This window comes from Neophocaena asiaeorientalis, unplaced genomic scaffold (genome assembly GCF_003031525.2).
Source record: "Neophocaena asiaeorientalis asiaeorientalis breed wild unplaced genomic scaffold, Neophocaena_asiaeorientalis_V1.1 scaffold256, whole genome shotgun sequence".
Lineage (NCBI taxonomy): Eukaryota > Metazoa > Chordata > Mammalia > Artiodactyla > Phocoenidae > Neophocaena > Neophocaena asiaeorientalis.
In genome coordinates this window covers 1,636,198-1,650,388 of record NW_020185324.1, presented here as the reverse complement: position 1 = coordinate 1,650,388, position 14,191 = coordinate 1,636,198, and the positions used below count along the sequence as shown (strand labels likewise).

Sequence of the window (14,191 nt, the reverse complement as noted above, 5' to 3'; positions counted from 1 at the left end):
CTGTTACGTATCCGCAGTATTTCAGTATTACAAAAGTCTGGGATAACACTGTTCTTCTCATTAGCCTATTGGCAGCTTACAGGTAAGGACCCAACACTTCATGTATTGGGGGGACTGCTGCCAAGAGCAAGGCCTCCTCCCCCAGGGTAAATACAGGGTTTAGTCCATTTAGTCATAATGGTAGCAGGACAAGTGGTCAGTTTTACTTTCTTTAACACTGAAGTCTCCAAGTTCCCACTGCTCTATTCCTTTTGTCTCGGGGAGGATTCTGGCCTTCAGCTTCCAAATTTCCAGGGCAAGGGTGTCTGGGAAATTGGCTCTCTGTCACTTAAAGGTTTAGCCTTCTCTTCACTTAAGCTGGAAAATAAACTCAGGAGTCTCCAGCCCTATGCCAGCCTCACTTGGGGACCTTGCCCAAGCCTCCTACCACAAATCCCTTTAAGGACTTGTGCCTCAATAAATCACAGCTGTACCGATGGGGAGAGTCAGACTGGTTTTTACAGTGTGCCAAGATCCCAAGATAAAAAGCATTCTAAGTGCCCAGAGTTAGCAGAGCAAACAAGGCACAAGCCAGCATGTGCTATCCAGAAGTTAGCTCCTTAAATTCCTCATTCCACAATAAAACAAGCACTTATTTTCTTTTGCAAAACTTAGCACAAGAAATCCGAAATGCACCACGCAGATGTAGGAATTCATTTTCTCATGCACGGATGATATGAATGCCTTCTTTTCTCAAATGGAACAAAGAAAATTCCCAGGACTGCAAACCATCTGAGATACAGCCCTCCTTGCTGAAAAGGCGTGCATTTCGTTAAGGGGCAGAAAACTCACAGCCCCACTTTTCTTCAAACACAAACTCTTCTGCTTTAATTTATTGTGCTATTTCAGGTCTGAAGGAACTCGGGTTTGCATAACTATCTGAACTGAAATTTAGCCCAGATCCCAGAACTAGCAGATCTGCTCTGGGAGGGAAAGAGACACTCATGACTCCAGGTAGCTGTGACCTCACTTTGATGGGTCATGAAGGAGGATGGCCCCTCTGCCCCAGAGGCCCTGGAACCGTACTGGGAGAGCATCTGTTACCACCCAAGGTTGGCCTGAATTGCCAGCACTCTTTTCACAGTTCCAGGTTCTCTAAAGATGCAAACCTCTGAGCCCATGAAACAGGAGTTCCTGAGCCAGCACTGTGATGACACATCTGTTGGAAAAATCTATTCTCTGGCCTCTTTCTCAAACTCAATAATGAGTGAATAAATGAAAGAAGGAAGGAGAGGAAGAAAGGAAAGAGAGGCTTAAGAAAAGCCTCAGTGATATTTCTCCAATGCACCTGGCTCTCACAAATGGCCCAGGTTAAAGTTCACCACCAGCAACTGTGCCAAAACACCTGGCTTGCATTTTGGTTGTCATGCTTCTTCATTTTAAATGAGAAGGAATCAATCCCCTTTACTTTTTAAAAAGGACTTGAAAACAGGTGCTGTTGGGCCAACAGCATGCTGAAATAAAAAAGTCTCTCCAGGGGCTTCCCTGGTGGCGCAGTGGTTGAGAGTCCGCCTGCCAATGCAGGGGGCACGGGTTCGTGCCCCGGTCCGGGAAGATCCCACATGCCGCGGAGCGGCTGGGCCCGTGAGCCATGGCCGCTGAGCCTGCGCGTCCGGAGCCTGTGCCCCGCAACGGGAGAGGCCACAGCAGTAAGAGGCCCGCAAACCGCAAAAAAAAAAAAAAAGAGTCTCTCCGGGAGTGGGATGGGATAAATGGGAGATTGGGATTGACACATATACACTACTATGTATAAACTAGATAACTAATGAGAACCTACTGTATAGCACAGGGAACTCTACTTACTGCCCTTTGGTGCCCTAAATGGGAAGGAAATCTAAAAAAGAGGGGATCTCTGTATACATAACTGATTCACTTTGCTGTACAGCAGAAACTAACACAATACTATAAAGCAACTATACTCCAATAAAAATTAATTTAAAAAAAAAGAAGTCTGTCTGGCTTCATCTTTCCTTTCTCATCACTTCCGGTTTCAACCAGTCACCCAGCAGCTGCCCCCAAATTAGAGTCAAGGACCAGTGCTTCTGCACCTGAGAAGAGTTAGCTCAGGAGTTAACTTGGAGGTTACCTGTCTGATGAACTGTTTGCCTAATTAGGTCTTAAATTTCAGACTCATGACGTGCAACCTGAGTAATGAGCAGAGCTGGAAACGGAGTGGTTCTCTCAGAAGACGTCTCCTCTTGTCGGAGCCCTGGACCAGTGGACTGGGCACTCACCCTACCCATGCGCTCCATCCATCAGCTTTTGCTGCCACTGCTGTAAGTCAATAGGATCGGGGCAGACAGCTGTCAGAGATGAAGCAGGGACAAGCAAAAGAGCTTAATGAAATTTTATTTTGAAAATATGGCAAGAGTCTAAGGCACTTCAAACATTTAAATACATACAAGACCAAAGCAAATGTGGCATGGGATAAAAGAATCCATAAATATGTGGAGAACTATACTATGCTTCTCTAGAGGCAAATATATAGCCAATTTCTCTAACACAATTCAAATTTTATCATTAGATACAGAGTTGTGCAATTATTAATAAAAATATGGTAATGTTACATGTCGTTCTTCAGGTCTTTAATTACTATGGAATATAAAAGTTGAAAATACTGCATCAATTTTATATGGATACCCTTTAAATAAAACGTCATGTAATGCATCGACCTAGATAAAACCAACTGAAAAGACTTCCTTTTGTTAAGTTCTAAACTTTTTGAGAGTTTCAACTTTTATTTTTAAACCAGAAACCAGCCCAGGCCCAATTCACCGATGATCAAAGTCATCTCAACTTCCTTACTTTAAAATAATAAAGACAAAAGAAAAATCAACAAAACCATCCTGGAATGGAATTTTCAAAGAGCTTTCCAATGGTTCCACGTTTGGTAAATATAAATACTTGTGGGAAAGTTTAAAAACACCATTCCAGTGAGAACCTGACACTTCTCAGCACTGGTAGGGGGTGGAGAGAAGGAACAGAAGTTGCCCACTCAGATCAGGTTGCTATTTCCTACAACTGTACATAACGGAGCAGAGACTCAACAGCAAGTGTGCCCTACACAGACGGAAGATGGCCAGAAGGGAGGCGTGTGTGCCTGGCCAGCAATCTCCTGCTGGCTCAGCTTCCACTGTGGCAGCTCCAGCCTTCAGCCCTTGGCTTTATGCGTTCTGTTTGCTGGTGAGCTCAGGCACAAAATACATTCAGTATCTGTCAGCCCAACAGGAATTAGCAGCTTAGTGGTGGCATGTAAATGGACGGTATTTGCACATAATCAATCAAATGAACCTCGGTGGGTGGGACCAGGAGATGTCTTCCTTCCAAGCCTAGGGGTGCCCTAGAGACCAGGAAAGGAAAAAAACTGGGGGTTAATTAGTGACCTCAGGTAGATGTGTCCTCTGTGACACAGGAACTCTGTCAGCCACAGCTGAGCACCACCTATAAGCCAGAGCGAGGAGAGCTGGAACACAGCACACAGTCCACTAGCGGGCGCAGCTCTGGGGCCAGCGGGCTCGGCAGTGCCACGTCCAGTTGTCCTGGGAAGTCAACTTCCCTCTCAGAGTGAGCTCTGGGACCACAGGCTGCAGCTCCCTGTCTGCTTTAAGAAAAATGCCAGGACGGCGATATGTATTTATGGGCTCAAGATGTGCCATTTGGATAATTCTGTCCAGAATAAACTCTTCCTGTGAGGGCGTGAGGACAAGCAGGCATCCAGCCTGTGCTGTGCTAACCATTAGCACTCCTGGCCTTCTGGGTGAGGCAAAATTGATGAATTCTTCAGCTCTGGACTAAAACCTTGATTTTCAGAATCATTATAAAACCTGTATCTCCTGTCAACTCCCCGAGGAAGGGGGCCCACTAGTCTGGCAGCTTTTAGCCTGTTTACAAATGCCAAGTGCACAACACTGACCGGAGATTGGGCTTTCGCGAAGTTGACGTGGGCATACAGCAGAACGGCGATGTCCTTGTGTCCTGCCTCCAGGGCTATTGAGAGCGCGGTGCTGCCATCCTTAAGAGGAGATGAAAAGAACAAGCTAGGTTGGATTTCTCAAACTTCCAGGTAGCCCAAAGGGTAACAACACAAAACTCTTTCCATTAGATAAGGTTCCCCAATCTAGCCATCTGTTCAGTCTTTTAGGAAACTTTTCCGGACCTCTAGGTGCTAGCCCTGAAGGATACAAGGATGACAGAGGCACAGCCCCCTACCCTGCCCTCAGACAAGAATCACCCCGTTATTGCCTTTGTTGTTGCCTCATGGTACTTAGTGTGTAGGCCTGCACACCATGGAGACTCAACAAAAGCAGGCTGCCCACCAGCAGGGGGCAGGAGGTGAAGGTAGGGGGTAGAAACATAATTTAGTGTTGTTGTTTTTTTCCCTTATAATTACAAACGAACGGTCAAGTAGCGTGGTGTCTGTTTTGACGCCCTGCAATCTGCCAAGGATCTCTTAACTTTCCTCTTGCAGGGGGAGCTGATCCTATTGCCCTAGCCACCCCTGGAGAATGCTCCGAGTCACATCTACATGTAAGCGCCACATCCTGATGCCTTGCAGAAATGTATCTTATGGAAATACGAGGGGAAACACTAAATATGGGTAAGAAAAATGTTCAGTTAAATGTCTGCTTTCCATTAAGATGCAGGAACTCAGATGGATATAAAGATGCATCAAGACAAAAAGAGCGTTCTGGACATCAACTCTACCTCAATCAAAAGTAGTAACAATAAAAAGACAAAAAACAGCACAACTTATTTTCTGTCTAGTCTTGGAATAAGGATGCCCTTCTGGTCACCAGCAGCTGGAAACAATTTGTGTGTGCTTTGAACCTTATGGTCCTCCGTCCCACTCTGAATTCTGGGAGTTACTTTTCTTCTGGAGGCCAGCTGGATGCCCTCCCATTCCTTTAAGGATACGGAAGTAGACAACGGGCAGAGGGAACCAGGATTTCTGGAAGTTACTGTGGTGCAATGGTCTCTTATTATTAGATCTACCAGCTGTTCTTTGCTAAGAGTAGAAGTAAAAGCAAACAAACAAAAACAAGGCACACGAAACACAGACTGTTCTTAAGGAAAGAGAAGTTGGAAACTGGCCCTCTGCTGCAGTGGAAGTAAAGGGAATCTGGTGCAACCGCAGCTCACGTGCTCCTGGGGAGGTCACTGCAACTGCAGAAACCAGTCAGTCTTTCCTGCCAGTAAATACCTGCACTGATTTGCTCTTCCTGTTGGCGTGAGCCCACGAGGATCTCAAGTTTAGTGCAAAGGGGGATGTTTTCCCTCTAGCCTTTTTAGTGTTTGGGGCTGATGGAAGCTCTGGTCCAAACCTGGGCTCCACAGAGATAAACTTTCAAAAACAGAAGCAACCCAGCCAGACCTCTGGGACCTTTGGACCTTTGAACCATGTCGCCACCTAAATGTTAGTTCCTGTGCTGTGACCTATCGGTACTCCTCCCCTTTGGTCTGGAGACATCCAGAGCAGCAGGTTTCCTTGGAATGTTTTCCAGTCAAGGGGTTATCTGGGAATGGGACAGCTTGGGAACGGAGAGAGGAAGGAGATGAGAGTGACGATGATGGGAACAGCCCAAGGAGGAGTGCGAAGATGGGCTGAAAAGAAGCCAAGATGGTCCGGATTCCCTAGCTGATAAAATGTCACAAATTATTTACTCTGATGGGCCCTGGTGAAGGGTTTCCAAATGGACCAGGGGCCTGGTCCTCTCTTCGTAGTGTACCCATTAGTTGCCTACACTGCCTACTACATTTGATTCTGTATTGTAAATCTGTTTATTCCACTTCAGTATACTGGTTCTCGTACATGCCCATCACCTTCTTCCTTTTATAAATGTTTGGGGTGAGGCCTGTTTATCTTTCTGCCTTTGGCTTTAGTTAATGGGAGTATTAGTTTGCAAACAGTAGATGCTACCATGCTGGGCCGTGAAGGGAAGTTGCCTGGATGGCAACGCAAATCCCTGAGGAGAATAAAGGAGGATTTGTTCTCTCCCCTGGTCAAGCAACGCTCACAGAACCGCCCCCCCACCCCCCACAACTGCGTCCAGGCCAAGGGCCTGCAGGACTGTTGGAGGCAGCTTACATTGTCCTCCAGGTGGCCACTGCAGCCTGGCTGGGCCAGCAGCAGCTTGACGAGCTCCACGTGCCCGTGCTCGCTGGCACACATCAGGGCGGTGGAGCCCTCGTCGTCCTGAATGTTGACGTCAGCCCCACAGGCCAGCAGGCCCTTCACCATGTCTATCCGCCCATGACTGACGGCCAGCATGAGGGCTGTTTGTCCTGCCTGTGGGAAGAAATGACAGCGGACTTCAGAAGCACATGCTGGGCTGGCAGCGTGTGACCTGCAGTGGGGCTGTGCCAGGGGAAGGGGAGGAGGGAGAGGGATGACAGGGGAAAACGTGGACATGGAATTACTTGGGGCCCAGTGGTGGAAAGGCATTGGAAAAACTAGTTTCTCATGAGCTATGAGCTAATAAGTAAGACCATAAAGTAATGAGTTAATTTTTCCCTTTAGCTTGGAGGATCTGTCTTATGACAGCTAGGAGCTGGAAAGTGCAGAAGATGGTCACAAGGCAACTGTGAACACATCTGGATGAGAGGCGCTCTGTACCGGGCATGAGGATGCTATAACATGGAGACAGCCAGGAAACAGTGGTCACCAGGTACATGGTGGGGATCCCTAGTCCCTTACAGGCAGGCTGACCCATGATCCACACGCACACTACTCCAGGGAGGACGCAAGGTAATGGAGGGAGAAGTTTCCAGTGTGAAGTTAAGCCAGTGTTTCCTCGGTGTGTTTGGTCATAAGGACCACCGGGCAGCCGCATGGGCTGTGCTGAGTGGCGAGAGCACGGCAGAAGCACCCGGGCAGGTCAGAGCTGCATCAGCCAGCACAAACCCCGGAAGCAAGCGCGTTCACCTGGCTGGCTTTGGCGTTCACGTCCCCACAGGCAAAGAGTTCCTCCACAACTCGCATGTCCTTCTCTGCTTCCACAGCGGCAAGGGCTGCCAGCATGATGGGGGTATACCCCGCCTTGTTCTGGTGATCCACGTTACATACATCTGCAAAGACACGAGTCTCTTTAGGGAGGAGCCATCTCCTAAAAGCGTCAGTTGTCCCCATGAACTAAAGGTATGGAGTTTAGAAAAGCCCAGTGAAATGGCCTTAGGTAGTCAAAGTCCCGGAGTGACTCAGAAGGAAATGTGAGAGATGTTTCATACCAAACCGAAGAAAAAAATTTTTTTCTGTTTCATAACAAATGACAGCAAGCTCTCACAGCACCTCTTGTTTGCCACTGGTGGTTGAACTGCAACAGCCTGGAGGTCTGGGAGGCTATTCTAAGTAATGGTCGCTTTGAAGAATAAACAATAACATGGGATCTAGATACTAATCTGCGTCTAGAAAATCACCATTTTGGAGTGAAGAAGGCGGTGAGAGCTACAAAGGACAGAAGGATTTGTAAACGCTCACACAGGGAACACTGAATATGGCATTCCCCACTCATAAACCTCTGTTCACTCTGAGACCCTGAGTTTGCTGCTCTGACTCGTTTGGGGCCCTTGGAAGCCGAATTCCAATCACACGACACCCAGCTCTAGGAATCGTGGTCTGACAGCAACTGCAGTTAAGTCCCTTAGAGACTGTCAGGGACTCCCAGATCCAATAACCCAGACCTTTTCTAGTCCTATAATTCTTAAGGAGTCTTCAGGGCCTAAATTATCCTCCAGGCTTTTTAAAATTCCTTCAGCACTTTCTAATAAAATGAAAGGAATGGAGAGTGCAGGAAAGAAGCTTTTTATGTGTGACCAGATATAATTAAAATGCTTAGGATGTTTCCATCATTGGGAGTGAGAAGAGAAGGTACCGTGAAAACGTTCTTGAGTTCTAAAACAATAGCATACTAGGGACATAAGGGCATTTACAGTAGTGCATTTTTTTTTTTTTCTTTTTTTGCAGTACGCGGGCCTCTCACTGTTGTGGCCTCTCCAGTTGCAGAGCACAGGCTCCAGACGTGCGGGCCCAGCTGCTCCGCGGCATGTGGGATCCTCCCGGACCGGGTCACGAACCCGGGTCCCCTGCATCGGCAGGCGGACTCTCAACCACTGCGCCACCAGGGAAGCCCAATAGTAGTGCGTATTTTTTAACGTAGAAAAGGAAAAAGAAAAGAAAAAAGTTGTCTGATGGAGAAGCGGGTGAGCAGACATGGTCTTTGAGGCTCCTCAGTTTCTTTGGCGTTCGCCTCTTCTCTGTTGCTGCTAGTATCCTAGATTCACAAACATGCTTTACGAAGCCACAATCTCAGTCTATCATGGTGAGCAGTAAAAAGTGAAGTAAATCCAGAAAAGTGATTAACCAAAGCCATCCAACAATGGAATTAAAATAGTTTAATTTACCAAAATGTCTTGCCCATGCAAATTTTCTAAGGGTGGATTAAGCTGTTACTTTCAGGGGCAATCCTGAAATCTTGTTCTTAGCTTTCCTGGATATCATCCACTTCTCTGTTTAAACAGTAACTCTGGCTGACAGTATCACCAGCTCTGTTTATAGTCTGGCAAGTCTGAAAGGAAGGAGGCTTGGAATTCCTTCCTTTAAGCTGGAAACAGTTTTATCCTAACATGGCCCCTAAACTGGGGACAAGCAAACTTAGAAGAGAAAAAAAAAGATAAATCTGTTTGGTTTCTTCTGTGCCTTAATCCAACATCCCCAAAACAGAGTAGAAAAAAATCGGACAGTTGGGTCAAGAAGCAGAATGGGAAAATTGGACAATTGTATTGCATATTCTAAATCAGATGTTCACATTGTGTTCTCATTAATTAGACTGAGGTACTGTGAATTCTGTATCAGTTATACTAGAAGTAAAAATATGTATTTCAAAAATAAATAAAAGTGATTTAGAGACTCAGTGTATCACAGGGCTGTTCCATTTGAACAAAAAGTTGAAAGCTCACTATGTCGCAAGGGGACCCTTCTATGTGCCACCGCCTCACTCCATGTTGAATACATCCACTGGCTATATTCTGGAATGGCAAATTCCAATTACAGACAAAAATTTTCACTGCTCTCGTTACTATGGTTCAGATGTAAGAATAGCATTTTCTTTTCTCTATGCCGATTCCCCAGGAACAGGGTGTATTTTGGCAGGAATGGTGTCGATTCTACCACAATCTGTTACAGTGGCTTTGCTTGGCCCCCATCTTGACTAACTGCACAGCTCTGCAAGGCGGCTGGAGCGGGGCATGGAACAAGGACAAAGAGAGCAGCTCACAAACACTAAAGCTTTGACTCTGGCCCCAGGCGCCGCATTCTGCCTCTTGAGAGTGAACCCACCAAGCCTGCATGATTCAGCTCAGGCAGGAACATGAGTCATGTGTGTTACCAGGGATACAACTCATCTGAACACAGCTAAACTGCAGCAAGAACACCCTCAACACCTCCTTTCAAAACAGATCTGGAGTCTGTGTCACCCCGTTTTGTTTAAACCTCAAGCCTCCCATGAATGACTCAAGGACGATTCTTGCCACATCACAGGGGAAAGCAATGAAAAGGCTTTTTAGGATGGTCACAGAACTGGAGATCAGCTGGATCAACCAGCTCCTTCTAAATGGGTCACAGCCCGAGTCTGTTAGAGAAGAGACAGGGACAACCAACGTACCAGCGTCCAAGAGCAGCTTCACAATCTCGAAGTTGGAGTGGGACACACTGTAATGGAGGGCGGTGTTGCCGTTCCCGTCTGCCATGTTGATGATATGACGCAGGACGTCTGGGGAGATGGCCTCAAAAGCGGCTATGTAGTCCCCCACCATGGCTGGGATGGCTGACTTCTGACTGGACACGCGGAACCACTCGTGCTGGAGAGTGTTCAGACAGAACCGCTGCCAAAACACCGAGCCATCGGCCATTAGTTCTTCTATTTATAGACATTTCTGAGACCTAGCTGAAAGCCTAAGAAAGCAGGCCTTTTATAGTCAAAAGTGTGTGCAAACAGAATTTGCTCTCAAAAAACAACTAATGAAACCCAGAGCTCTCAGAGAAGCCTCAAATTCCAAACTGAAGTATCCTTCCTGATTTTAACACACACACATATTGTAACTTCTATAAAACAGGCCTATAGCACTGTGCAAGAATTATACCACCAAGGCTCAAATTCTGACTCTGCTACTGACGAGCTGTTCGACGCCGGGGAAGATACTTATTCTGTGCCTCAGTTTCCTCATCTGCAAAATGGGGATAGTAAAAATACCTTTCCTTCACAGTGTTTGTGATGAGGACAAATGAGGCAACACATGTAAACCACTTAGGCCAGGCTCCATTTATTATTGAACTATTAATATTATGTAGGTACGCTGGCCTTGCAAATGATTTTCATAGTAATCAGGACAGGAGAAATTACTTAACACAATTATGCTACCTCCTTCCTGTCCAGACCAACTTCAACTCCTTCAGCATCTCCACAGCACTAGGCTGGGAGACCATAACCGTGCAGGCAACCCAATTCCTACTCCATCCCAAATACAAATGTTCAACCACAGAAAGGGAATAAAAAGCAAGTCTGAAACAAATTACTTTTTCCCATTATGATCATCTGTATCTGGTCATCAGCCCCACTTGCTTTCCCTTAGGCTGTAGACACATGAACGTGGCATTTGTTTCACGGATAATCAAGTCAAACTTGGACATGAAGTTCAATGTAGACTGGGCAGAGCCAGTGCTGGAGATGGGGAAAACCACAATGCTTTTTTCATGGGCCCTCTTTCATATGAGTTTATCATTCATTTGTGCTTTGCTTGTTCTTTAAAAGTTTAAAAATAAATCAAGAAAGATGGAAAGCTTATGTCAAAAGCACCAGAACCCATGTAGTCTTCTTTCTATAGAAAAGGTGCAACTGGGATTACAGAACACACCCATCTCTTTATCTTCCTGCTACTAATTATTCAGGTGTACCCAATGCAATCATAGTTTGGGTCACTGGAGGAAAAGGGTCCTGGCCAGGAAATAATTCACTTAATTTTTCTTTTCTTCTGCTCACTCTTTCACATATTCAGATTTCATTTTTTGGATGCCTCACACAGAAGGAAGGGAAATTATGGCGTCTGGGTGTCGAACTCAGTTACAGCTACATAGTCAGTGTCCTGACATGGTTACATGGCCCTGGCATTGTGATCATTCACATGTCCAAGACTTTTCACAGCACAGCACTTTAAACACTTCTTTACTGAATGAATATCCAATCAACAAAAAAAATGTAGCAATCCTGGAGTATGTGCCCGACAAAATGCTTGACAATTGGGGCTACAAAAATGTAAAGTCCTCCCTGAGGACCACATAACCTAGTATTTTGGGGAGGGTGAAAGAAAAAGTGTATTAAAGCTATAAAATCTGGGGTCCGAAAGCACCAGTTTTAAGTTCAGGTTAAACCTAGTGGGAAACATTAACACTGCAGTGACTTTTCCTGGTTTTACTATTTGTGACCAAGGCATAGACAGGCACTTAGTCTATACTGATGAGTTCAACATGTAGATCCATGTCCAGGCCAGGGACTTCGTTTAGTATTTCCTTCTATAAACATCACTTCTATACTGATGAGTTCAACATGTAGATCCATGTCCAGGCCAGGGACTTCTATAAACATCATTGCCATGCTCCTTTTTCAGCACAGCATCTGAATGTCAAGATTCAGCTGGCTCTGATAAATTTGAGTTTCTATAGCAATATAAACAAATAGGAGAAGATACCATAATTAAAAAAAAAAAGATGCCATATAATAAGGTAATATGCTTTAGCTGGGATAAACAAAACATGGACCAGTACTTAAGACAGGTATAATCTAGTCCCAGCATTAACTAGCAGTTGACACTCCAGGCAAGACTCGTAATCTTTAGGGCCTCAGTTAAAGCAGGATGGACCAGAATAGAGTGGCCTCATAGACACATGCCCCCATGTACTTCTCATGCCTGTGCCAGCCATCACCAATTCTTCTTCAGATTGTGTTTGTTGTATGAGGAAGACTATTTGCCTTTCCAGCGTTAGATAATTCCATAAATCCCTTCTAGGCTTAACATTTTGGTTTCATAATTCTATAAACCCGTGAGACCTATGAAACAACTTTCTCACCGGCTGCGGACTTAAGTTATTTAGCATAAAACTTTCATATTAAATCTACTGCTAATATGCAAAGATTCAAATGCACATTACTATCTAAAATAACATGAGATGCTACACTTTCTCAGTGCACTGAATAGAGCTGTCAACCAGAAGGCTGGTCTAACCTATGAAAGAAGCCACACATCTAAATGTCACCAATGCATGGGAGAGCAATACTTGTAAAGGATATCAGATTCACCATTGCCACGGAAACATTTATCTGTCCTATGTTATGCTATTCGTGCTCCCTAAGGCAACCACCAACCTCTTTGCTTCTGAATCTCAAGCTGCGAGAAGATAAGTGCAGTTATTTCTAGGTTTAAAAATAGTGACTGCCTGCATTCCACATCAGAACATAATATGCAGTTTCATAATTGAAAGGAATGCTGACCTCGGTCTAGATAGGTTTCTCTTAAAAACAAAGGCTAACTTAAAAAATTCTGGGATTCTGCTGCCTAGATCACAAGTTCTGTAAGCAACAGAACATGCAGAAAGGTGACGAATGACTGAAATTAGCCCTCCTTTCCATGTGCAAATATATGCCTCGCAGATGCTCAGCTCCCAAGCAAAGTACAGGGTGGAGAAAGGAGATCTGAAATCAGGCCTGAGGGAAGCGTTCACAGGGTGGTCTGGTGAGCAGGGCAGCGGGATATTCACTCTGCCCACACACACTAGGAATAGTCTGGGGGAAAAGCATGCAGGCAACAACAGCTCAGGGGCAGGCTAGAGAGGCCTCATCTGTGGTGTCCACTCGGGCACTTTGTACAGACTGGGGACAGTGTCTGTAGGTCAGACTCACCATATCCTTGCTGGTCAAAGCTTTGGGGTCATTTATGTTATTTTTCAGTAAGTTGCATGCAGACAACATCTTTTCACTTAGTTCATATCTAAAAGGGGAAAAAAATAAAAGAAAGAGAGCTCATGACTGGCCACAAAAGGAAAGGCATTTTTACCTGAAACTCTATAACCCTTTACAAGACCGGAGGCCCCAAGTCAACCCTGGCAGGTTGTGGTGCCGCTAGTGCTTGCCTGGTGGAGTCTAGGCGTCCGAGGACTGACGTTACCACACAGAGCCAAGGCCTCCAGCCAGAGCTTGGATCTTTTCATGAGGGTAGCTTTCGGCTTCGCCACTCTGGCCTGTGTGACATTATGGAATAACACTTGGATATTTTTTGCTCCTTTTGTTCTAAATTCTTAAAAATATTTTTACTCTTGAGGGGTTGAAGAGGTCTGAATTACCACCTACCCATTATGCTGACCAGTGGACCACACATCTGAAATCACATTTGGTGACTCAGGAAGTGTTTGTTTAACCCACATGAAAATATAAACTTAAAAGTCAGATGACATATGGTATATAAATTATACCTCAATAAAGCTGTTCAGAAAAAAACCAACAGATGTCAAGTTATTGAGCCATTTGAAAATACTTGGAAATATAAACTAAAGACACTTACCTTGTGTTAACGCAGTTAAACATTCATTTGCCAAATCAGAGATAAGTTTTCTGAAATGTTCTAGTTACACTTCACGTGGTGAAACACCATACTGAAATTTCCAACTGTTCTACTCTCTCCTGTTTTATAAGCATCAATTCCATATTTGTTAAGTCTTTAAAATTGTCTACACTTTTAGGTACATGTTTCAGCCAACCAGAGTGTTTATTTGATATTTCAGCTGCTGTTTACGACATTCCCAAACCCATTCTTGTGGTGTTCCCAATCACTCAATGAGCAACAAAATATGGGCATGTGACTGATTACATCATCTTTATGGTAACTGTGATCTTTGGTTGAGGCCAAAAACTGTTCCTCTCACACACAGTGATCCTGTAATAACAGTACTGACACCTGTATGAGGATAAATGGCTAATGATAAAATCTGAAACTTTAAAATGTGAAATGTGTTGGTCACAAAAAATTCTAACATACCTTTAAGTATAAGGTGGGTTGTTCAAACAATGGAAGCTTTAGTGGTGCTTAACAATTATGCGGATGGTGACTCCAC

At 45.0% G+C, this 14,191-nt stretch overlaps 1 protein-coding gene across 4 annotated transcripts in view; it reads right to left on the bottom strand.

The window, feature by feature from the left end:
- Positions 1–2,248: 2,248 nt before the first annotated feature.
- KANK1 (KN motif and ankyrin repeat domains 1) overlaps positions 2,249–14,191 on the bottom strand; it is a 208,072-nt gene continuing 196,129 nt past the window's right edge. For 3 of the 4 annotated variants that reach the window (XM_024734213.1, XM_024734214.1, XM_024734216.1), the window contains 6 exons: positions 12,984–13,071; positions 9,696–9,915; positions 6,962–7,104; positions 6,125–6,325; positions 3,953–4,051; positions 2,372–3,379 (listed from right to left, as the gene is read on the bottom strand). In XM_024734213.1, the coding sequence (XP_024589981.1) occupies positions 3,317–3,379; positions 3,953–4,051; positions 6,125–6,325; positions 6,962–7,104; positions 9,696–9,915; positions 12,984–13,071 (814 nt within the window). In that variant the 3' untranslated portion in view covers positions 2,372–3,316. Of the gene's footprint in view, positions 2,343–2,371; positions 3,380–3,952; positions 4,052–6,124; positions 6,326–6,961; positions 7,105–9,695; positions 9,916–12,983; positions 13,072–14,191 lie in introns of those variants that run through there. The other variant, XM_024734215.1, reaches the window with a different exon arrangement.